The sequence below is a fragment of the Dermacentor variabilis genome, chromosome 1, assembly GCF_050947875.1.
Source record: "Dermacentor variabilis isolate Ectoservices chromosome 1, ASM5094787v1, whole genome shotgun sequence".
NCBI lineage: Eukaryota > Metazoa > Arthropoda > Arachnida > Ixodida > Ixodidae > Dermacentor > Dermacentor variabilis.
Window position 1 is genome coordinate 174,194,184 of NC_134568.1, and position 25,089 is coordinate 174,219,272.

The window sequence follows — 25,089 nt, forward strand, 5'->3', positions numbered from 1 at the left end:
CAACACATTCAATCAGCGTACTCTAATAACCATAGGTACAACACGTACTACACGGACGCAGCTCTGTATGCAGAGGCGACCGGGCAGCGCTACCAAAGGAGGTACGCCCTGGCAGTCGTGAACACTATCAGCCAACAGCAAATTACCGCGTCGGCCACGGCAGGATCTCCCACCTCGGCTGAAATATTAGCAGTGGCGATCGCACTCGCCCACGCGGAGCGTTCGCAAAGGGACTCGGTCGTGGTCACGGACTCCCAGGAGACATGTCGCATGTTTCTCAAGGGGCACGTGACTGCGGCTAGCCTCGCGATAATTCCCAAATCCTTCAACCACCATCATCGCCTACTCTGGTGCCCGGGCCACGCGGGGGTACAGGGGAACGAAAAGGCTAACGCGTTAGCTCGAGGGTTCACTAACCGAGCGACGGCGTCCTCTTCTAACCCCAACCACCCGCACTATCCCACACAAAATTCCACCAATTTAAATGCCAACGACATCCTTGCTCATCAGCGTGGAGTCCGCAGAAAATACCCGCCGCCCCACCCACAACTTAACGGGGAAGAGGCCGCCGATTGGCGTAAAACACAGACCGGGGTGTTCCCCCATTTAAAATTGCTAAACGCCATGTATCCCACTCGTTATAGGGCCAACTGTCCTTGGTGCGGTGGCATACCTACCCTAATACACATAACCAGGGAGTGCACTAAGCACCCTCATAGGCTAAATACCAGTAGGACAATGGAGCAGTGGGATGCACAGCTCGCCCGCTCCGACCTGGCAGGACAAAAGTCCTTAATTAGCCAGGTCAGGCAGGCGGCAGAGGCCAGTGGGGCCCTAGACTGAGAGGCTCCGACCACCCCTCCTTCAAATCTTTACAATTGCAATAAAGTTTCTCTCTCTCTCTCTCTCCTTGCCTGCATGTGCATAACGCCTGCATGTACGCCTATGCCTGCATGTGCATAGAAAGGTAGAGGTCGATTATTAAACATATACGGCTACTCTGCACTTAAAAAAAGGCTATCGGGCGTAAATTGTTGAACCAGAGTCATCGATCACAGGTTTGGCTGCGTCATTCGCGGCGCAATCTTATCCACGCAGCAAAAGGAAAGGAAAAGACAAGGAAAAGACACCATTAGCTTTGCGCCGAAGCGGAGCTGTTGCAATACAGCCCCGATGTCCTGGAGTCCACGCCTACTGCGCAGCCGCGCCGTTATTTATTGTCAGGCAAACACAATTACTACACTAAGCACTCGGAGCTATATTGTCACAATGCCCCCCATGGGAATGACGATAAAGAAAAATACAAAACGAAAGAAAAAAAAGAACGATACCGAGGTTTGAAAATGAAACCACGCGCTGGTGCTTTCTCCAAGCCGACAATATCGGAAGAAAATGCCAAGTCTGAGTAGTAACACTGCGTGACAAAGATTGTCGGGGACAAAAGTCAGTCAGAGCTGGTCGAGCTTTTCTTTAGCGATGGGACTGAGGCCTTTATTTTTTTCTCAGGGCGAGTTGCCCCGGGATTATATCGACCAGACGGCCATGTAGCTTCTCAGAAATGGCAGTCGCTTCGGAGAGCTCAAGGAAGAGCTATAAATATAGGAAAGCGGGCTACCCCCTAAGAGCCAGCCACTCCGGTGTGTACGAGTACGAGCACTAAATGAAAAGACGGCGTGCCCTAAAAGAAAAGTAGAACGGGAGAGGGTCCAGGACAAGGATGATGGCTGAAGAGGCCTCTTCTTTGAGAAGTGCAAGCTTTGAAGACAGCTAGCTCAGAAAGCTGTGAAATCGATTCCGGTGCATTATGCATTCGCTGTCTCTCGGCTTGTGCGCCGGAGGGGAGCATGCAGCCGTTATGCCATCACCTAACACACAGTCTGTTACGCGGCCTGCGGCATGTGCGTTCGTGCTGAGAAGCCCAGCCTGAAGGCTCTCGTAAGTCTTCCATCTCGTGAGCTTTCTTGACCATGACGGGATGCGGAAAAAAAAAACAAAGTAGACTTGCGGAATCGCAGCCCAAATTTCTAACGACGCTGTCTCTTCCGAACAGTTAGTTGCATTAGGGATTTCAATCTCCTGCAATTAAATCACTTGCTTTAAAGTGGTAGGCCACATTCAAAAGTCAATTTCTTTTTCACAAATGAGACTTTTTAATATTTTATTTGCGCCCAAACATTCAGCAACATGTTGCAAAAAATCGTCTTCCTATCCTCATTAGTTTGTGAGTTACAGTGAATTTTCCAACCCATACCTTCGTATTGTGAAACCGAAAATCAGTACTATTTCTTTTATATGAATATTATTCGAAATACCTTTTACATTTTGTGTTGTCGCCGAGCAGCCCCACGAACAAAAGCAGACTCGAGTGCATCTCATGGGGGCTCCAGCTGTGAAGCTGGCGCATGTTAGGCCTCTGTGTTGTTTTGACATCTATCACATATGGTTTGAAGATTGGCTTACACTTTTCTGAAAACAAGGTTTAGCTCCACCTCATGTTACTCAATCTTTGATAACTTTTTTTAATTAACATTTTGATATGGAATTTTGTACACTCATTCCTCTCATAGAGATGGCTGCAGGATCTAGAATGAAAGAAATTGATGCAATTTTTTTTGCATTTACAGGTCATTTGGAAATATATTTAATCAAAATTGGTAATTTTTTTCACTTTGCTTAGTTTTTCGAACATTACTTTTTTAACATTTGTCACATTGCATTTATCCTAGTTCATTGCACAGGCCTCCGTATTAGCTACATAAACGCTAAAGCTTTACTCAATTAAGAAATTCATTAATTACTTACCACTGCTGGCGCTACTATAACGTTTACCACATTTTATAAGAAAAATTACCTGCCAACAAATAAAGTGAACCATTTTCTGCACTTTAAATAGTTGAATAAGCTATATAAGACATGCTTATTTAGGGAAAAAAAGTTATTTGAATCATGGCTCCTGATTTAAAGAATTTTTTTTTTTGTGTGTGTATGTGGCCTACCACTCTAAAACGTTACCTGCATATGTGACTGACGTGGGCTACATTTTGTGCAAATTTAAATTCGGTGTAACATGTTATTTTCTTATAACACCAAGAAAACGTGCGTATAACGCTTATGTAATGACGTAATTGACCCACGTGTAAACGACAAACTTTGCACGAACGTCACCCCCCCCCCCTTCCCAGATTTTCACCTAATATTAGGTCCGTGCCACTCTCATTTCACCAACATAGTGGGCAAACACTCTATGCGCTTCGCATAACAGCTGGAAATAGAGAGAAAACAAGTATTCAGCAATTATTTCCTACCGGAAGGAGACCTTAAGCTTGCGCCACATTTTATTCTTAACATGCCTCCTCCCTTACTTCAACCTAATGTGAACTCGAACGTAGAAACATTGCACATAACGACCGATGACGCTTTCGAGCACTTGATTAAGGATTTCTTTTTTTTTGCAAAAGTCACAATTTATCCACACACATTTCCCTTCGTACACACATCTATAATAATGTTTTACACATTTTCGCCAGGTTTAATCTTGACGTCAGTTATAGTTTTCGTGGGGCAGCGAGCTAAATTTTACGACGTTCGTAAAACACACTCCTTGCGCTCCGCGGCGCTTTCATAAGTAATTTACTGCAAAGGCCGCAATAAATTTGCACACTTTGAGCATCGCCTACTTAGTCACCCATAATCTGCCCCCCATTTCCATCAAATATAGGCAACGTCCGGCGTGCCTTATTTAGTTCACCCGGAAAGCACCAGGGAAGCCTACTAATCACCCCATAGAACGCATAAAAATAGGGGTACAACAAATATTCAGTAATTATTTGCAAGGATCATAATGATTTCGTAAACGTCCAACTTTCTCCACGTTTTACCCTTAGCATTCCCCTAATTTCCACCAAGTGTGACTCCTGTGCAACTTATACTACTTAGAGGACAGTGGGACAGAATGCGGATATCGGCCGTATAACGCTTTTGAGCTCTTGCTTAAGGAATGTCTCGCAAAGCTCGTGATGAATTGATCTTCTTTAAACTTTGCCCGCACGTCAGCCATAGGATGCCCCCGTTTCTCTTGCAATATTAACTTTGTGGCACGTAGAGTTTTTTCAGGACACCGGACAACTTTCCTACGCAGTACAAAACACGCTTCTGACGGTCCGGAATGCTCGTGTAAGTAATTTTCTACAAAGGCTCTAATTACCCTTAACAGTTTAAACTTTGGTTTTACATCACCCATAATTCAATATATAACAAGGCAGTTCGTGTGGTTCACCGAGGAGACCGTAGAAGTGTTCTCCATACGTGCTTCGTATAACACATGAAAATAGGGAGGAAATTAGAATTCAGCGATTATTTTCAAAGCTCATAATTAACCTATATATTTCAAACTTTCGGTGCCCGTCACCCATAGGGATCCCATGTATGCGTTTTATATAATGCCTCTAAACAGGCAGAACACGAGAGAGAGAGAGAAACGAAGAGGGAAAGGTAGGGAGGTTAACCAAGGACGTGCCCGGTTGGCTACACGAGAGTTTAGAAATTTTAATGCGTTAGCATTCTTAGGGTACTCCACGCACTCTCCGGGGGTTAGCTCTGTTTGTACGAGGGCGAATCAGAAAGTATTTGACCCCATTTTTTATTAGTCAAATTAAGGTACATACAGGTCATTACAAATATATGTACTATTCTACGTACCTTACACTATTTTTACCCACAGTCCCCACGCAGGTTCAAACATTTGTCCCATCGCAGCACTAAACTTGAGATGCCCCTGTCGTCAGTCAGTGACGCACGCGGCATCCCCGAACGTTCATTGTCATGCAAGTCTTCAAGCCTTTTGCGAATTCACAACTCCACCACCTCACACTTCTCAAAGCAAGACACCTTTCCCCATACGTGGGCTGCATTTCCCTGTGGATTCAGATGGGCGTTCGTTCCCTGCCTCATAGGAAACGAATCACACTTCGTTTCTCGTACGCCGTAGACGTGCGAAGTACAACCGCCATCTTCAACAACTGACAACATCAACCGTGCCGGTCCAAGAAAGGTCCACCGCTGGCAATGGATATGTCGACTTCGCATTTTCAGCTGTAATTTGGCTTAAAAGCAAACAAACAGGGGCAAAGACTTTCTGATTCGCCCTCGTAAATAACCGTTTTCCGGCTCACCTGGCTCACTAGGTAGACTGCGGTCCAATGGGTGGGCAGCTGTGCTGAGGGAAAACTTCGAAACCAACCGTCGGACGAACTTGGGTCGCTCAGTATATGCTGTATATCTGTGCTGCTTTTCAACGAACCTCTCTGACGCCGACATGGGTCACTGTAAGATGCGGGGCTGTCCAGGTACCGCTGTTCGAAGGGACTCTGGCGCCGACCTAGAGCCCCGGGTGTGTGCCACTGGGCCTGTGCTGCTCTTCAGTAAACGTCTTTGAGGTCAAATTTAATAGCTAGGTATGTGCAACTGGGAATGTGCCGCTTTGCAATGACGAAAAAGATCCCTTGAGAGGAAGCTCTAGCTCGGGCCCAGCTCCGATGCCACGTATTCAAATACACTTAAAACGCAGAAACACTTTTCTGAGACAACCACTGGGCCGATTTTCATTAAATTTGTTTGAATTTAGAGAGAACGTTGAAGTCTAGTGACAGTTGGAAGGGTAATCTTGATTTAGGGCCTGAATTTTTAGTGAACTTAAAAAATTGCTTGAAAAAATAGAAGCACGAAGTTTGCAAATTCGCAGCTGTACGCCAAGAACAGATATCGCAGTTCTGTAAACTGCATCTGTTAGAACATCCAAAGGGGCCAAATTTGTTTTATGAATTTATATATCTTACGTGAAGTTGTTGCATTGTCTACAAAAGTGTTATAAAAGTCCACTTCACATATTTGTGGTCTATATTAGAACCATGTATAATATACGATTTTTGTCCGTTTTTGATGTACGATTAGATTCAACTTACATAATTGCGATATCTTTTGTAATTGCTGAGTTACCGAGTTGTAAACTTCATAGTTTTGTTATTCAAAGCTTGCTTTATTAAACAGCTCTAATTTTAAAAAATTGACCGTCGAGATAGGAAATTCGCCGCCAATAATCACTAGATTTTAACTTTTGCTTTTAAATGCAACTAGTCTAATCAAATTCGGTGCAGTGGTTGTCGAGAAAAACGATTTCTCCTTTCCGATGTATTTAGATAGGAGCCCCCGAGCTAAAGCTCTCAAATTTCTGCTATGCTGAGCGGAATCGAACCCACGTCACAAGGGTTCCTCGAGGAGAGCAGCCCGACGCATTAGCAGGAGGAGGAAATAAAGAGAGAAGGCAGGGATTAATATCTTTTCACGCCAACGCTTTAGCGAACTGCGCCATGAACGTACTGGGTATGCGCTGCTGTTCAGGCTCGCGAACTTGGGTCACTGAGTATGTGCCAGTGGGTGTCGGGCAAGTGAAGGAACAATTATCGGCCCTCGTCGGCAGCGGCGCGACACACATCTCGTCTCGGAGGTCACGCGCGGACTTCTCGGCAGTGTCACCAGATGGCGCAGCTTGTCAAGAAAGATGTGCGAAAGAGGAGCCCGCTTGCCACATGACGTGTTTCTCAGTTTTTCTAGCGCACCAAGGTGTGCAGGCTACGCGGTGCCGGCGCTAGATGACACTGAATGTTCTTAGAGAAGAGGAATTTCGCTGCAGTACACGCGTCAAACACTCGTTTCGGCGGCGGCAATACGTTGTGTCGCTATATTGAGTCAGTGCTAAACACATTACCGTTGACAGTCATAGTGAGATGGGTTTCGCCAGTTTTTATTTAGCCCCTAACTATCCCGCAAACATCAGAACTTGTCTGTACATTATTCCTAGTACGACCAATATTATCTCCAAATGTAAACCTTGGTTCTCCCAGAACACCATGAAAACACGGGAATTACGTATTCGAGTGCTTCCCTATACACTATAGTTGCACTAACAGCTTCGTTAAAATTAAATATGCGGTTTAACGGTGCCAAAACCACTTTCTGATTATGAGGCATGCAGTAGTGGAGGACTCTGGAAATTTCTACCACCTGGGTTTCTTCAGCCTGCACCTAAACCTTAGTACACGGGTGTTTTCATACTTCGCCCCCATCGAAACGCGGCCGCCGCGGCCGGGATTCGATCCTGCGGCCTCGTGCTCAGCAGCCCAACACCATAGGGACTGAGCAACCACCGCGGGTTAACAGCTTTGTTGTAAAGCTGACTTTGGTTGATTCAAGGAAACAGTAATAACCTTTGAGCGATGTCTAAAGTCACATATTAGCGTTTAGGACAGCCCTTAAAGAATATCGCAATTTTCCATGGCAAATACTTGCTGAAGGCTACTAGGTAAATACTAAATGATTTAGGAAATTCGCTCCAATCGCAATTATGTGGTGTCATTGAGGTTACTGGCGTTTAGATTATCCAGATATTTTTATTATATTTTCGATGTGAAGCGTGTACGGACAAATGAGCTGGTAATGAAACAGAAAATAACTAAAAATGCTTTAGCACCGAGTAATCTCCGTCATTGACATAAGAGGCCTACCGCCGAAAGGTTCTCCGCGACACTTACTCGCTAGCCGTTGATGCTGGCCAGCGACATGAGGGACTCCTGTTATGATTAGAACATTTATTTTGCGGAGAATTTGAAAACCTTGGTGTGTAGGACTGTTTCGGGTATTTTGAAGGCGAAGCATTCTTTTGTCTAGTTGGAGCCAAGGTCAGAGCAAGGTCACGCACTGTGGCGCGCTAATTTCGTATCTGAAAAATGTGGGCCGATCACGGAAATAGTTCAGCTCGAATAAGCGCCGGACATAGTGCAAACAAAGGCCGGATATAGTGCTCAAGGCGGCCCGCGGTGGCAGGTGATGCAGGTGAGAGCGTACGTGGGCTCTAACAGCCACTTGCTGTCGCTGTCATGCTGTCGTCGTCATTTCATTGCCTTCATGACATTTTGATCATTATTTCGTTGTCACAAGTCGCCACATCGTCATCTTTCCGCCATTTTTACTCTGTTGCTGTCACTGCGTTGTCATATCGTCTTCATTACGCCGTCTTCGAGCGTAGCGGTCTGCAGTCATACTGTAGTTATCGTTCTATCGCCATCATGTCATCGTCAACATTGCGTCATAATCACAAAGTTGCCGTGATACCGCCGAGGTCATTCGGTCGTCGTCGTTTTGTCGTACCGATTGCGCTGTCTTAAACGTGATTCCACCTACGTTCTCCATTTGTCGTCATGCAATCGGCGACGTGCCATCGTCGTCATACAGCCGTCGTCATACCATTGTAATAATTTTAATATCCTCATCCCATCGGCATCACTCCAGCATCGGCATAGCGTCGTCGCCATGCGGTCTTGGCCACACCATCGCCGTCATACTGTAGTGAAGTGCAGCTGTTAGTGTTCTGACCCATCAGCTCACCAGGGAGACGACCATGAAGGGGGATGAGCTCCGGCAGGGGAAGTGCAGATCCGCAGGTACGAAGACGACGAGAGGTATTATTTGAATAACTAGGTTTATTAACTTCTCATTTACTTTAGGTTTACACTGTACACATATTTACATACAAAGCGATGTCATACCCGTCGTCGACGGCCTGCCTGACCGGCCTGGTCTCCTGTGGTGAAGTGGCGCCGTGTGCGGCTGTCTCCTCGCTCACCCTGAAACTACTCAGATACCTACCTTAAATTAGTTTTCACAGCATCCAAGGGTCCCGCGGACCCGCGGCAGGCGCAGGCTTCTCCACCAATTGCCTACTCCGATCAATCAGGCATGCCGACAGGATCCAATAGGGGCCAGAGTTTAAGCGTCCAAAAATGGTCGCCAATAAACACCCCGCATCGATGCACACATAACACTCACGAAAAGAAATAAAGGAGCCCGCGGTATACTCTATTCGCGACAATACCTTCATCGCCACTCTTTGCACACATTTGCGTCGTCTATACCTTTCAGAAATGCTCTGCGTAACATAGATAATCATTAAGGGTGGTTACTGCCTTAATATTTCTCTCTCATAGTTTCCTCTTCTCTTAAGGTTTTTTGTTACGCAATGGTTCGCAAGAGCTGAGCACTTGTGCAAATTGCCGCATAGCACAGGTGATGGAGTAAGACGAGGAACATGTGAACTAGAAATTGTGTGAGGGAATATCCGAAACGAGGTGTTCTGGAAATCAGACACTAGGTTATCACCGAACGCTAGCGGGTCCTGGAATCCGGAAGTATTCGTACAAGCTATGTACGAGGTGTGACACAAAAGAAACGAGACTAAGTGTGTAGCTTGAAAAAAGATTGGAGTTGGCAACAACTGTTTTGCTTACGTCATCCCACACACCTCCTCTTTTCATGCGCCCAGTTTCGACGGAACCAGTCACGCCAGTTGGAAGTGCTGCGTCATTGAGTGAACACGTGCAACTGCTTTCTGCCGGAAAAATGTCTGATGGAAAAACCGAACAGCGAATCAAGATCAAGTTTCTTGTGAAACTTAAGAAATCAGCCACGGAAACATTTCAAATGTTAACCGAGGTTTATGGAGATGAAACTTTGTCTCGTGCCCGTGTGTTTGAATGGAATAAGTGGTTTTCAGGGGGAAGGGACAGTGTGGAAGATGATGAACGTGCTGGACGCCCAAGGTCAGCGATTACAGACCAAAACATTGCCTAAGTTCGTGATGTGATCCGTGGTGACCGAAGATTAAGTGTTCGTGCAGTGAGGCAGTTGGTTAACTTGGATAGGGAAGCTGTTCGGCGCATTTTAAAGGACGAATTAGAAATGAGGAAGATTTGTGCGAAGGTTGTTCCAAAAGTTCTGTCCGATGACCAAAAACAGTGCCGTAAAGACCAGTGTGTGGACATGTTAGAACGCATTGCAAACGAGCCAAATTTGTTGCAATCTGTTGTAACATGTGATGAGACATGGGTTTTTACCTATGACCCAGAAACTAAGCGCCAGTCAATACAGTGGAAGTCTCCAGGATCCCCAAGACCCAAAAAAGCACGCATGTCAAATTCAAAATTCAAGGCAATGTTGTCTTCTTTGACATTAATGGAATTCTAATGATTGAGTGGGTTCCCAGAGGTCAGACTGTAAATCAACACTACTGCATTGAAGTACTAAAAAGACTGCGTGAAAAAATTAGGAAGACGAGGTCACAGTTGGGGAGTGATGGATGGCTGTTGTACAAGGACAATGCACTCGCTCACACGGCCCTGTCTGTCAAGCAGTTTTGACCAGCAAAAACATTACTGTGATGGGGCATCCTCCTTATTCACCTGATTTGGCCCTATGCGACTTTTATTTATTTCCTGAAGTTAAATCTTGCTTAAAGGGAACCCATTTTACCTCAGTTGAAGTGGTTCAGGCAAAAACGGAGAATCTCCTGAAGGGCCTTCCAAAAACCTCGTTCCAGAACTGTTACCAACGATGGCAGCACCGAATGCAGAAGTGTGTGAATGCTGAAGGGGACTACTTTGAAGGTGATAATGTCACAGAGAACTGATTCAGTAAGTACAATAAGTTACTGGACCAGTCGCGTTTTTTTTTTGTGTCACACCTCGTACATATAGGAAAAGCCCAGCATCGATGGTGTAGTGGTATCATACAGGTCCAAAAAGAACCCATGTTAACTGTACACCGGCAACATCGATGTAGCATATTCATCGACTTAACCACATGTGCTACGTGCATACTTACGTTCACATCTCCACAAAATCCACATGAGCATGCACATCTAAATATCCAATCTCCTACTTCCTAAAGACGCGCGAGGCTTCGAATATATAAATCAGCTCAAGAATTGATGAACCGATTACGTTTATGCTGAAAAATTAAGAGAACATCAACAAACCACATCTGTAGTCAATAGCCAGGTCAGGAATTCAGCGGCACACGCGCTTCAAAGGAAGTCTAGCAGTGTGCATGCGCCAACGAATCGTTTTCGTCCATCGGCTTTTCTCGCATTTGTGTCCGCTTTTATTGCGACAGCCAATCATCATCGGCCATCTTCTGTCGCGCGCACGCGTGCGTTTATATGCCCTCGTCCCTAGGTTGCCTCACCGCCTTTTTCACTCTGCAGGCGTGTGTGTGCGTCGCGCGCCTGCATCGTGCCACTTCGAAGGCGAGGAGCCCTCCACCCGGGTGTCGGAAGGAAATGCTTTTCGTTCTGGCTTTAGTTTCGTTGCACTGAAAAATGTTCAGTTCCGGTTCTTCTCCTGCAAAAAGAAAAGAAGATAAACCGTAACAGTTTGTAACGGTTTTGGTTCGCATGCAGAAATTTTCGAAGGAAAGTATAACGATCAAAAATACAGCATTTATTTTTCTCGCTAAGTGAATTATGCATTCTGAGACCATTAGTAAGGGAATTACGAATTTTGGGTTTTTGCTACGCTGTTGATCTGCTAGTGCACCGAGCGGCAGGCTTAGATTAGTGGTGCGCTTGACTGGCTATTGCTGGCATTATCCCCATTGCTATCCCTAAGTTACGCGCTAATGCTGACGTTGCCTGACGTTGGTTGTTTCGAATTGCCGACTACCCCATTGAACCGAAAACCGGTAAAAAATATTTTGGTTCCACTCCGAAACAAAATAATACGAGTAAATAACTTTCCGGTTACGTTTTGGTTCCGGTCACAAATATGCTCCTTTCTTTTCGCTTTTGTTTTCGTTCCTTTCCGACACACTGCTCTCCACCGCTTGCGTGTGTATGCGTGTCTGTGGCGCCAGCTGAGTGCAGAGCGGTCGTGCCGTGTATACCGGCGTCATTTTCCGAGGTGCATCTCTTCGCTGGCTACACTCGCCGCGACGACGGTTCTGCACTCTTCACACGTGTGTTGGCGGCGTTTTTGAAACGATTTTTCTTAGCGTCCACGCCATCTGTTACTGTGCTTTCTGTTCGTGCATGCCTGACTCAGGCATATAGATGTTTGCAGTTTATTTCTAAGGGCACAAAGTTTCCATCTTTTTCTTTTTGTGAGAAGGGGTATAAAAGCTTTTTGCTTTCTTTCTCTCTCTCTTTTTCGAGTGCGGAGAGGTGAAGAGCGGGTGCAGCACGCTTTTACGGGATGAATTTCTCCTAACTTCTTTACTTTGTCTCTTACTATAGTGTGTGTTTTTTTTGCGTCCGTTTTCATTTGGTAATTTCTTCGCTAATATTTGGGATAGCCGGCTCTTAATACAGTACCCACATTTCCCATACTTCCGAAGCTGCTAAATAACCTCATACGCTGACGGAAGATGTGAACATGTGGCAGGACGGTCGCAATGGATTCATCTTAATCACTCTAAGACTATGTAAGACTGCGGGTTCCGTTCGCTGACCAGTAAAATGGCGCAAATAAAGCTCGGGGGCCTTCAGGGCATTACTAATCCAACTATTATCTATGTATTATTCGAATAATGGCGGTGTTCTTTCAGCGCCTCTTGAAGTACTCGTTGTGAACTTGAATATCAATGAAAATTACGGTTTGCCCCCCTCCCGAAGTGGAGTGCTTCAGACCACGCACGAGAGGCGCCAAACTCCTAGCGCGTGATCGTCGCCAGTCGCATTCGTCGCTGCCATGGATGGGGAAGCTTGTTTTCCCTGCGACGTCAGTAAGAAGCCTGTACCCGCCTCGTGCACATGCTCGCACGCACTCGAATAAAGGGCCGCGAGCCTTTCCGGCCCGGTGCTCTTTCTGCAGCGTGTCCCACGAGCAGAGAAGCGGCCCACGAGGCGGAGCGCGGCAGCGCGCGCGTCTCCCAGGCGGCGTCGTGGTGGCCGGCGGGAGGGGGGCGACACCGCCGGGCGCGCCGCCGCTCGACGGGACCCCGGCGTCAGTCTGTGCCGGGACGAGCCGGCGACCGGCGCGGACCGTGGTCGCCCCGAGCCGCGCCGCCGGACATGTGCCGCCTTGCTCCGCTGCCGCCGGTCGAGCCCGGGACGTCGTCCGACCGCGCGGCGCCAAGGGTCCCGCCGCAGCGCTGCGCAGCTGCTCCGTAGCTGGCGTCCGACCCCTCCCTTCGCCGATGCGTCGGATGCGTCCTCAAGGACGTGCTTGCAGCTGTCTGAGGAGACTGTACGTTCGCTGTCTCGGTGGACGCGGAGAATCGTCGGCGGCTGTCCAACAGCGACGACGCAGCGTCCCCCGACGCGTCGTCGTGTCGAGTATTTCGCGGCCGCCGGACTTGTTTGGGAACGCGAAGGGCCGTACTGAGTCAGAGTATGTGCAGAATTGGGCTTGCGCTTCATCGTGTAGGCCGGACATTGCGCTGTCGATGGCCCCGTAGCTGCACTAGTGGCTGCGCCTGGACTGCTCGCAAGATGCGGAAGAGTTTCGCCGCGGACGCCGGAAAGGAGCCGTGTATGCGTTCGTGTCATAGGGAGAGAGACTCCCCGTAGCGGCAGAAGAATGTTACCCGACATGTCAGAGGCGTGAAAGTGTGCCTGCCAGCTCCTTTCCCTGTAGATTCCGAAGTCTGCCCGCGTGTGGTGTCGTATCGAAACAGAAGGACTTAGGTATCTCTCGTCCACAGCCGCCGCGACTGCGCCGTTTCGTATCAAAATCCACCGGAAACAGCAAATAGTTGCTCTAGAGCGTTTTTTCACGAGCCAAATCCCTCTCGCAGAGGTACACACGGTCCAAGGCGATCGCAGTGCGGTGGCAGGCACTGCGGGCACCGCTCTGCTCCTCCTCCCCGACGAACTTTTGATTGCTTTCAAAGTAGCCATCGCCGTGCCTCTGCGCCGTTCACCGCAAGTGCCCGCCCAAGAGGCCCGAGCCTAGCCATGAATTACTCCGGCGGAACATCTTCCGTGCCCGGCAAGGGCCAGGGGGGACTGGAACGAAAACCCACCTCTGGAAGCACGAAGAGAACTTCGCCGCAGGATCCTGCCTTGCCCGAACAATTCTCGGTGAGTCACGGCTCGAAGCTCGTTCGCAGAGCAGGCTCGTATTTGTTTTCCCCTGGCAAGAAAAATCGCCCCGAGCCGCAGCTTATATGTCCGGCCTGCCTCCGTCGCGCCGATTCATCTTAGCGCGGCGGCGTGCGCTTCGCTCGGCTGCAGGGACCGCAAAAAGAGGAGGCGTCGTTGCGCTCGCAGATTTGTGCGTCATTTGCGCCACGCACAAATCTGCGTGCAAATGTCGCAAGTACTGTGCTGTGCGAGGACAGCGATATTTTGTTTCGTTCACCTGGCGCATGACAAACAATTTATGTGACGCTGTGCTAGGTGCAATTTATATCCTTGCGTATATATACGTAAGAATCGAAAAAAAGAAGAGTGAGGGGGTGAGGGGGGTTCGTGATACAAACGATCAAGGCGTAAATGGTCGATGCTACCATAAGCATTGTTTTTCTGCCGATATTTTCAACGGGGACGCAGACTGTTTACGGCTGTGCTGGCGATACGTAGCAATTGTTGAGATGTTTTGCTTCGCCGACACAGCTATATCTGGAGTGAAACGAAATACGCGCAAAATTACCACTGGCGTCTCTGTTAAATCAAGCGCTCTATAATTGGCGTTTTTCGCCACCCGTTTTATTTTCCTTCGTAGGCTCCTATAAAAATTGTACAAAACTTTTCGTTTTTCCGACACTCGTATGTATGCAAAACGCGTGAGGTGTTGCTGTGCGCGGCATGCATTCCTATAGCCTCCCGTGCCTCTCCGTTGCTGCCAGCGCTCCCCCCGTTCAGCTTAGCTAGAGCGCAGAATGTTCTGCCCTGTCGGCTCTATTGCACGTGTTTTTGCAAATCAGTGCACGAGACGGCGTGCAGGGCCATTCGCGGGCAGCATAGATTTGCGTCAACTCTGAGAACGCGTACATAGTGGCCCAAAGCATCAAAGGGTCTGATGCTGTATAGTTCGACATTGTTGAATGTGCGTGTGTGACTCTTGCAAATATAGCAGAAAACAACAAAATACGCCACGTTGCCAAGCAAAGGCGGTGAAAACGTATTCGGTGGCATACGCTTGCCATCATCGCATAAAGTTGGACGTCTATAGCTTCGCCCAGACCTTACACTCATTTCACATTGTAGGCCTGTCGCAAGGTGTAATGCACACCGTTCACTAGTGCGATTACTTTCACAATTATATGGACGTCGTGAGGCACATTTGTTCGACAGGAGCAAACCAAAAGTACTTGTTGCACGTTACAGAAAGACAGCGCTCGTTGGGAAGATGTCGCGAAAATGCAGCCAGCGAACCCTTCCAGATATCGTCGACCGGTTTTCAGTGCAAGTATTTGTTATTATCACCCCAGCGTCATTTGTAATACCACCTTGTTTGCACAATTGACATGAAATGAAGCTTATTCGCCCGTTGATCACAACCCGTTTCCCGTGCATTCGCGGCACGTGAAAGATCCCAGGTGGTCAGAATTAATCCGGAGTCCACCACTACGGCGTGCCTCATAATCAGATCGTGGTGTTGGCACGTAAATGCCCATAATTCAATTCAATTCCATTGATTACATGGGGAGGACCGAGAAAAAAGAACAGTTGCAAAAGCAGCTAAAGATTACAACGGCCACTATTACGTAGGCAGCTAGTCGCCAACATATCCAAATCAATATATAATATCGTGCGCAAAAATCGCTTTTTGACACCCTGCTCACACACACAGAAAAGTCTGCATTCGCGCAGTCTTTTGCGCCTTTGCTCTCCCGTTCCCTTCTTGCAGTACATGTTTCTTTGCTTGATAATGAGCTGTTATCCGCAACCTGTCAAATGAAATGCACTTGTCACGTTCTCATTTCCCGGCTGGCACATGCGTGTGCAGGCCTGGCCATTAGATTGTCAGACGGGATGCTGCTATGACAAAAAAAAAATCATATAAAAAAGCAATTTCAACGCTTATTTGGTGTTATAATCATTTTCGATCACCCCTGTGTCTGCCTTTGCTTTTAATATTTTGCTCTTATTCTTCTTTTACCCCCCGGCTTTTTTTATAATGTCTGTTTCAGCCTCACAGGCACATACTTATGTGCGCACGGGACGCGTCTCCCTAGTTCCGTTTATGCCTTACTCTTTTTTTTTCTTCGCCAGAACGTTGCCGTTTGATGTAGGAAATGCAGCACATCCGTTATACGTTTTTGTGCCTGTGTGCCAGCGCAGCACTTGTTGTTAACATGTTTGACTGTATCTTCTATTCATTATATGCATTCTCTTCAATGCTCCGAAAGTGTACTTAGGGGCACCTGTCTCCGTCAAGATGCTTTTAAGCATCCGTTTTCCAACTACCCTTTTCTCCTCGGAAGACAAAGTAGAAGCTGATTTTGATTATTATACCTTTTTATCTGTTCCAACCCTTACAAAATTTTTTATAGAAAGTCTGTAGACAGTTTATAGACGTCTATAGACTGTCTATAGACTTTCTATAAAAATCTGGCGATCTGGCTTCTGAGTCTCTAGAGCCTCTCAAGCTTCCATATATAGTATCGAACCAGGTAACTCCCATTATCTCACGGTTATCTCACACCGCCGCCACTGTTTAATGAGCTGCCCACTTTTTCAAGAACAAACGGTGCCTCCACTCTACGGTTGCGTTTTCATTGGGTAGCAGATATTCCTTCATGATGATACCCCGTTTAACAGCGATAACAGAGCCGAATCTGGAGACGCTCTGAAGAGAGTTGACGATCCCAAAATACCGTCAAAGGAAACTCATTAAGCACAGACCGCTCTGACTCAGGGCTATCCTGCTAATCGTGAAGCCGTGAGTTCTATCAAAGACTGCGGCGGTCGCATACCAATGGCTCGCGAGCACACACACACACACAAGAGGAAGAAGAAAAAGAAGAAGGAGAAAATAAGAACGCACTCGTATTGAAAGTGATCCAAAGTGGTCAATACAAATTCGGAGCTGTGCTATATGCGACGTTTGTCTTTGTAATTTAGCTTCTAAACGTAAAATTGCAACATTAATAATAAAATTTGCCAAGCGGGAGCCAACAAGCGCGACGACTCAGTACTTTGCTTGCCGTCCTAGCTGATCGACAGCTACCAATATGAGCGAGCTATAATGGTTTTACATGGCAGACCCGCAGACCGCGCTTCGGTCGCAGTAAAATACGGCCCCAGAACGAATAGGTCCGTTCGAAGAAGGTTGCAACTCGACCATCGTTTTAATCAGCTTTAAGAACGTACACAAACTGATGGCGTAAGGAGAACGTACACGCTACAAGTCAAAGGTTGATTTGCTGTCATAGAATATCGCCGACATCTCTTCTGCGAGATAGCTTGTGCTGAAGGTCACGACTTCTTTTGCATGAGCTATACTACGTATAAATGTATACGCTTGTTCCGTATTCTGTGACTCGAACGCAGCGCTGCAGCATTTACTATCAATCTTGCGGCACGGGCTACTTGAACGACTGGTGCTCCAGATTAGTTTTTCTTAACATCTTGGCCGAATACCGTGTCACTACTTTTCAGTAGCTTCCACGTCATTGCAGCGTCATTAGTAACGAGCACGCCGATGACGCTGCCTGAAGCATATATATATATATATATATATATATATATATATATATATGAACGAGAAGAAAGGGGACCGAGCGAGTAGCCCGATTTTTTAAATCCCATTTCATAAGTAGCCAACAAATAAAGACAGCCTGGACCATCATAGGGGAAAATGTACTTAGTAATTGAGTTAAAGAAATTATATATTAACGGAAATGAAAGCCGATGAAAAAACAACTCGCCGCTGGCGGGATACGAACCCACGTCTTCGCGTTAGGCGTGCAATGCTCCTACCAAATGAGCTACCGCGGCGCCGTTCTCCCATCCACTTTCTGGGATATTTATGTTTTACTACTAGAACTAACCCTGGGAGTGTTGGCCAGCGCCAGCGATCTACATTTGGGGCACAGTCTAGGTGGGCCGACGGCTCGTAGCTTTGCGTGTCCAATCTTCCCACCGCTCAGTTTGCGTTGAAGCGATAGACAGCACGAAGGTCATTTCGCTCGTTGCTGCTGCCGCGATTTCTCACGCCAGCTTTTTGACAGCGACTGTCCGTGGTCATCGAGTATAGAGTATTCGGGTTTGCCTGTGCGCGCTGACCCCATGCTAGGCAATTTAGATAGTAAGCGAATGTTTATAACAGTGCGTTCTCCTCCGGTGGCTGCAGCGTATGGCGCCGCCGCGCGAGCGCTGTTTTGAATACGATCTGCGATGCGGACAGTGTAGACGTCTAGGCGCACCGTGGGCCGATAGCATTAGAGAGCTTTAGTTTAGGGGAGGCAAGGCGTTGGGGCCCCTAGCGCTTGGGTGCGTTTGCGTTTGGTATACGCAAGCAGAAACACGTTATATGTTAGCGGCGCCAAACGCAAGCCGCACTGAGGTCGCATGTGCTTGCAGTGTCATCAACGTCTGATCATTGCTGCGTTGTCATCTTTTTAAATATGAAGTCAAGCATATGAAGTACATTAAACTGTTTTCTATTAAAAGCAATCAATATATATATAAAGACGGTGTCTGTCGACACTATGCAAAATATTTATAAGACTATCTATGCGCTTACGTTACGATCGAGGCCGAGCCGAAGCAATCGAAACATACGTTTGGTAAACTGTAGTTAGTCGTCTCGTGCAGCATAATCCATTGTGGTCTGTGTTTTGTTTATTTAGAGCCTCCTGCAAATTTTTACACGCCGCCGTTGCGGCGACAGCGTGCCGGTGTGTTCTGCGACCAGCTTCTTTACCACGTCGGCCGCGAAATGCGCACGTGCACACGTCCTCGCCGGCGGAGCCATGTTCACCGTCTGTGTGGCGGGACGGGCGGCTTTTCTCGACAGGTCTCGTTTCTCGTAAGTTATCGTACACCGCGAGAGTCAAGTGGGTAACGCGACCTCTTAGGGGCAGCAATGTTTTCGGCCGCCCCAACAACCCAAGGACGCAAGTAGACGTAGCGGTCTGCGCATGCGCACTGCAGTCGCCCCTAGTTCTTGCGTACGCAAGCCGCTTGCGTCCCCTAAACTAAAACTCTCTATTATGTACGCTATAGCACCCATACGCTTGCACGCCACCCGCGTTCACGAAGTGAAACGTCCCTGTAGCTTTTCCATCCATGGTTATTTAGATTAATTTATGATCTCTTTAATTCAAATAATAAGTACAAGTAATTTCCCTTATGCTGTCCTTGGTGTCTTGGTTACTTCTTATGATAGAACTAACAAATATCGCGCCCCACTGTTTCCTTTGCTTTCCTTCATAATATATATATATATATATATATACATATATATATATATATATATATATATATATATATATATATATATATATATATATATATGGGGGCGGGGTTCGGAAAGATAATCGCACCTCCCCCCCCCCACTAGAGCAATGAAAACTTTCCGCCTATGGGAATGGACTATATTTCAATGCCAACTTCATCGACCGTTAAGTTTACTAAGCTTACTTCACCGATTGTTAAGACGACTAGGGGCAGGAAACTTGTACACATGGCAGTAGCCCTGACTGTGTGCGGGGACGGGCGTGGGCTCTCGTACTCGAACGTGGCTCTCTCTCAAAAAAAAAAAAAAGGCAGCGAGACCACAAACAGCCAGGGTTTAATCTGCTTCCTGCAAAGCCAGGCCAGCTCTGCCAACTGGGCCTTCCGAGTGCGCAAACCAGAGCACGGATCATGGCGCGCGCCGTGCCACTCGCCACTTCTGTCTCAGCCGGCGAGTGGTGCCCCATAAGTGCTAACTAGTTCCTATGACAGTGATCACGTTCATGTGCTTGGTGCGTACCCATCTAGCTCTTATAGTTCTAGTTTCTCCGTCCCCCAGTGTAGGGTAGCAAACAGGATTTTCTCTTCTGGTTGACATCCCGGCCTTTATTTCTCTTTCATCTCTCTATTACACAAATTCGACGATTGGGATATATGCGACAATTCAAACTCCAGTGGCACGGCGTTCCGAAGAGGCTTCTCGTTACAGCCGTAATGAGAGTTGGTTCCCGCGTAACCTATCGCGCTAAAACTGCAGCTGGGCTATGAGAGACGCTAGGTTGGAGGGCTCCATGTACTTTCATTGCGATGGCAATTATAAGGACATTCAAGACGCGTTCGCGCGTCTGCCGTCGAGCTGTCGCGGTCGATGATGGCTGCGTGGCCTGCGCTCGGACGATTAGATGGTCTTCAGAGACGCCAGAGACGCGCAGTGCGCTTCGCCGTTACAAAACGAGTGCAGCGCTCTGCCTGTACCGCCGCTGGCATGAGTGTTGTGTGCACAGACGCTAACGTCATGGCGTTGAAGCTACCTGCATATGCCACACCGTGATGCGTACAGCGTGGCCCGAGCGGACAGCAATTTGGAAGCTACGAACGCCGACGGTTTCTCGTCGAATGCATCTCGTGCCGCCATGGGCGCGCGTCGCCTCCAACGCCGCTCCTCTTCACGCCAGCGTCGTGAGACGCCTGGTAACTGGCAGGGCGCTGTCACTGCTGCACGACAGAAGTTCGGGTCTTGCATCGCGCCAACATGTCGCCCCGTGTATTGTTAGAACACCGGCCAATGAGCTCGAGCGCACCGCTAAACACCGCTATTTCTGACAATTGCTATGGCTTTGATCCTTCGGGCGCAACTGCTAACTTTTAACGATTATTTTCAAAATTCAAAATTAAATTATGGGGTTTTACGTGCCAAAACCACTCTCTGATTATGAGGCACGCCGTAGTGGAGGACTACGGGAATTTAGGCCACCTGGGGTTCTTTGACGTGCATCTAAATATAACTACGCTGGTGTTTTCCCATTTCGCTCCCATTGAAATGCGGCCGCCGTGGCCGGGATTCGATCCCGCGACCTTGTTCGTGCTCAACAGCCCAACATAATAGCCACTGAGCAACCACGGCGGGTCAATTATTTTCATCTTTTATTCCTTTCACGATCGTTGTTGGCTTACACGCCGCTTCGCTGCCGTTATTGTGAGGATCGGCCACTAGGGTTGACAGACGATAGGAAAATAGTCGAAGTGACAGAAAAAAGTCCTTAATTACGCAGCACTGTCCCAATTAAGGCGATTTACATCATCCAAGGTTCTTTCACGTGCGCCAGAATCTTAGCACATCAGCTGCCTGCGTTCAGCTTCTATCGAAAGGAGACCGCCGTGAGCAGGAAATCGCGTGCAACCTGTTCGAAGGGTTGCGCGGCTTTACTTGAAGCTTGCTCTTTTCTAAGAAAATGCGTGAAAAAACAACAATGAAGTCGAGTACATGAGACTTGATTTATCACTGACAAGCGTGGAAGAAAACGTAGTATAGCACTGAGCTGAAAGGGCGCCTTAATTGTGCATGGTGCGTCCTGGACGTATTCCACGAGACGAGGTCGGTAATGCTTGCATCAAACAATAACATTTCATGCTTATGCACCTAAACCCATTGCTGACATGTCTAAGCATTACACACGTCACCTTTAATTTTCTTACCACCACCACACTGACTTAAACAAATTTTTTTAAATATTTTTGAAAAATAAGGAAAGCGAAAATTCTTGTGCATAGTCTAATCGGATACACGTTGTATTGCAAGATGCATATGTCAGCTAATTTGTGCTTGATTGACTCATGCGTTGGTAAACGCGCTCGAGTCAACATAATGCTTAGTTGACAGCTGTGGTTTGTGTCCAAATGCAGTAGATTTTTTTTTTATTTGGCGTTCACACTACGAGGCTTGTGTTCCGCGATATCGCTGTTACAGCCGCGGAATTTTCCCATGAAGTCACGTGTTCTGTCCAGCAAAAAAAAAAAAAAAAAAATTGTAGCTCGCTCAGTTTGACGCATCCCGATATCCCCGCCGTGGTGTGGCGTTCTGCTGCCGAGAACGAGGTCGCTAGTTCCTGTCCCGGCCGCGGCGGCCGTATATTTATCGTCGTGAAAGGTTAAAAACGCTCGTGTTAGGTAATTTAGGCGTACGTTAAGTAACCCCAGGTGGTCAAAGTTACCTAAACCGGAGCGTTTTACTGCGGCGTCCCTGCTATAACCCGCCGTGCAGTGCCGGGACATTTGGCCCCACAGTTTCGACGCATCTCGATCATTCATTCATTCATTCATTCAACTTTATTTGCCGAAAGAAGTCGGAGTCGATGTGGTCGGGGCCGCAAGCCCAGGGCTCCGCTGGCCATTGCTGCCCGCCGGACCAGTTGGATGAGGGCTAGTTGCTCTCCTGGATCCGAGCTGGCGAGTAGTACCTCCCACTGCTCCTTATTAAGGGTGTAGATGTGTAGGTGTTTGCCTAGCTCGACGGGTCTGTTGGGACAGTCCCATGAGATGTGAAACAGAGTTGGCCTTCCACCACACCAAGGGCACTCGGCCTTGCATGTTTCGGGAAACATTTTATTTAGTAAGTTATGACTTTACCCCTCATGTAAAGTCTCGTCTGTGGACCCTTGAGGTTGAAATAAAAAAAAATTGGAAATATGTTCGTTTTGTAATGAAGAAGAGCACAAGGACAAGGCCAGCCAGATCGTCTGTTCCGTGCCTGCAGTGGAACCAGTGGGCCAGACGGATCGCCAGTGCTTAGCACGAGCGTGAGCCATTCGGGCAACCAGCTGTTCCTGCTCTGCGTGACCTTCCTTTTAGATTACGAACAGACGCTACCATCTGAACTGTTCAGTACACCCATTGCAATTGGTGGAAGGTGCGGGGTATTCAAGAACATCTACACCCTGGAACTCCGGTCTCGGACTCTGCCTCCCGTCATGCCCGACTCTCCCCAGCCGACGTCGCCGCCACCCCCCGTTGCCTGCTCTGGCGCTGTCCCGCAACGCCATCCAGTGGTTTTCTGCGATACGGATGAGCAGGACGTCAATGACTGGTTGTCTACATACGAACGGGTGAGCTTGCACAATCGATGGGGCGATACCGCCAAGTTAAATGCCGTCATCATCTACCTTGCGGGAGTGCCTCACCTGTGGTTTAAAAATCACGAAGCCGACTTTCAGTCCTGGTCCGCGTTAAGGCCAGTTTCGCTGAAGTTTTTGGTCGCCCCGCCATCCAGAAGTTGCGCGCCGAGCAGCGGTTACGAGAGCGAGCGCAACAACCCGGTGAAACATTCACCTGCTATATCGAAGAGGTTCTCGACCTATGCAAACGTGTGGATGCTTCTATGGCCGAAAATGAGAAATTGAAGTACATTTTGAAAGGCATCGCCGATGGCATTATCGAAATGTCATCGGCGAGGGGAAGTCACACGAGGGGAAGGAGGAGAAAAAGCACAGATTCGCAGTTTCCACGCAAGCGCAATAGAAAATTTTCGTGCTCTGATCCTATCAACAGACTGGTCATCTGTATTTGAAAAACAAGATCCAAATGCAGCCTACGAATTGTTCTTTCACAAAATGATTACGTGCTACGACCTAGCGTTTCCGTTGCAATTGTGCAATCAGAGGAGCAAGAAAATACGAAAACCCTGGATAAATGCGGCTTTGCTAAAAATGATAACAAGAAAAAACAAAATGTATCACTTGTTCGTAAAATGCAGGGGTGTGCAATTGTTGACTGATTACAAAAAATACAGAAATAAGGCCAACAGTGAATTAAAGCAAGCAAAAAGTAAGTACTATGAACGGTTATTTGTTAAAATAAAAACGACCCTAGGAAAGTTTGGAATGAAGTTAGAGACTTAACATCTACGAAAAGACAGAACACGGAGATAAACATAAAGACAGCCACTGGCGTGTTGACAGGCAGAGAAGCAGCAGCTGCTCTCAATGGATATTTCGTCTCTAGTACCCAGTATGCCGACAGGGGGGAACCCACGGCCACATCTATAGTGAATAAATTCAGTCTTACTAACTCAGTGATACTTACACCTGTTACACCTGCTGAAGTGGTGCAGCTGCTGTTTAAAGTAAAAAAAAAGAAACAACGTCTCTGCTGGGTATGATGATGTGAAACCAGTACCAATGAAATATATTGCCGATATAATTGCACCTGTCATTGTTCACATCATAAACAGAATGTTTGAAAGCGGTATATTTCCTGATTCTCTAAAAATAGCACGTGTATGCCCTATTTACAAAGGAGGTGATAAACATTTAATTCCAAATTTACCCGTTCTATCAAAGGTGTTCGAGAGTGCCCTGAATGTTAGACTACAAAAATTTTTCAGTCAATATAGTGTAATTAGTGACATGCAGTATGGATTCCAAAAAAAATAAATCTTGTGAAGCAGCTCTTCTTAATATCAAACATAAAATAATAACAAATATTGAAAATAGAATGTACACATTAGGTTTATTTGTAGACTTAAGGAAAGCCTTTGATTCTGTATGCCACAGTTTATTAATTAGCAAATTGGATCAGTGTGGTGTACGAGGTATCGTATTGGAACTTTTACGACATTACTTAACCAATCGCTATCAATATGTCAGTGTAAATAATGATGTTTCATCTCACGCGGAAATCGTAACGGGTGTTCCACAAGGATCAATACTCGGACCTTTTCTGTTTATAATATATATTAATAATCTGTGTGACATCCCCGAGCCTCCTGAATTAGTTATGTATGCAGACGATACTAACATATTCTTTAAAGCTGCTACTATAACACAGCTCGAAGTTAAAGTTAACAATTACCTAGCTGAAGCAACTCTCTTGCTGGTTACAACATAATAAGCTACAAATGAATTCCTCCAAAACAAGATATATGATATTTGCTCCTACTTATAAATGACGTAACTGCATTGCGGCTATTCTTTTTGAAGATAGGCTGATAGAGCAGGTAAAATGTCAAAAATTTCTGGGTGTGTGGTTCCAAGAGGATTTGGCCTGGAACATGCACATCGATAAGCTTGCTATCGAACTAAGCAGAACTGTTGGTTGCTTATACAGACTGAGTACTCTGGTTCCGCCATGGTTCAAAAGTTCATTATACTACGCACTCTTTTATTCTAGATTAACCTACTGCATATTAATTTGGGGCACTACTTCGCAAAAAATTATAGCAAATTGATAGTGCAACAAAAGAGAGTCTTACGCGCATTCGAGGGATATTATGGCCCTGTACAAAACTTTAGAACCGCACCATTTCGTATGAAACATTCTATGTTAAAGGCAAACCAGTTGTATTACTACAAATTGCTGCAATA

At 46.9% G+C, this 25,089-nt stretch overlaps 1 protein-coding gene across 1 annotated transcript in view; it reads left to right on the top strand.

Annotated features, from left to right (window-relative positions):
* The first annotated feature begins 12,873 nt into the window (after positions 1-12,873).
* The window catches only part of LOC142588201 (prolyl endopeptidase FAP-like), a 501,149-nt gene continuing 488,933 nt past the window's right edge, over positions 12,874-25,089 (top strand). The window contains exon 1 of the mRNA XM_075699759.1: positions 12,874-13,906. Coding sequence (XP_075555874.1) covers positions 13,781-13,906 — 126 coding nt within the window. The 5' untranslated portion in view covers positions 12,874-13,780. The remainder of the gene's footprint in view (positions 13,907-25,089) is intronic.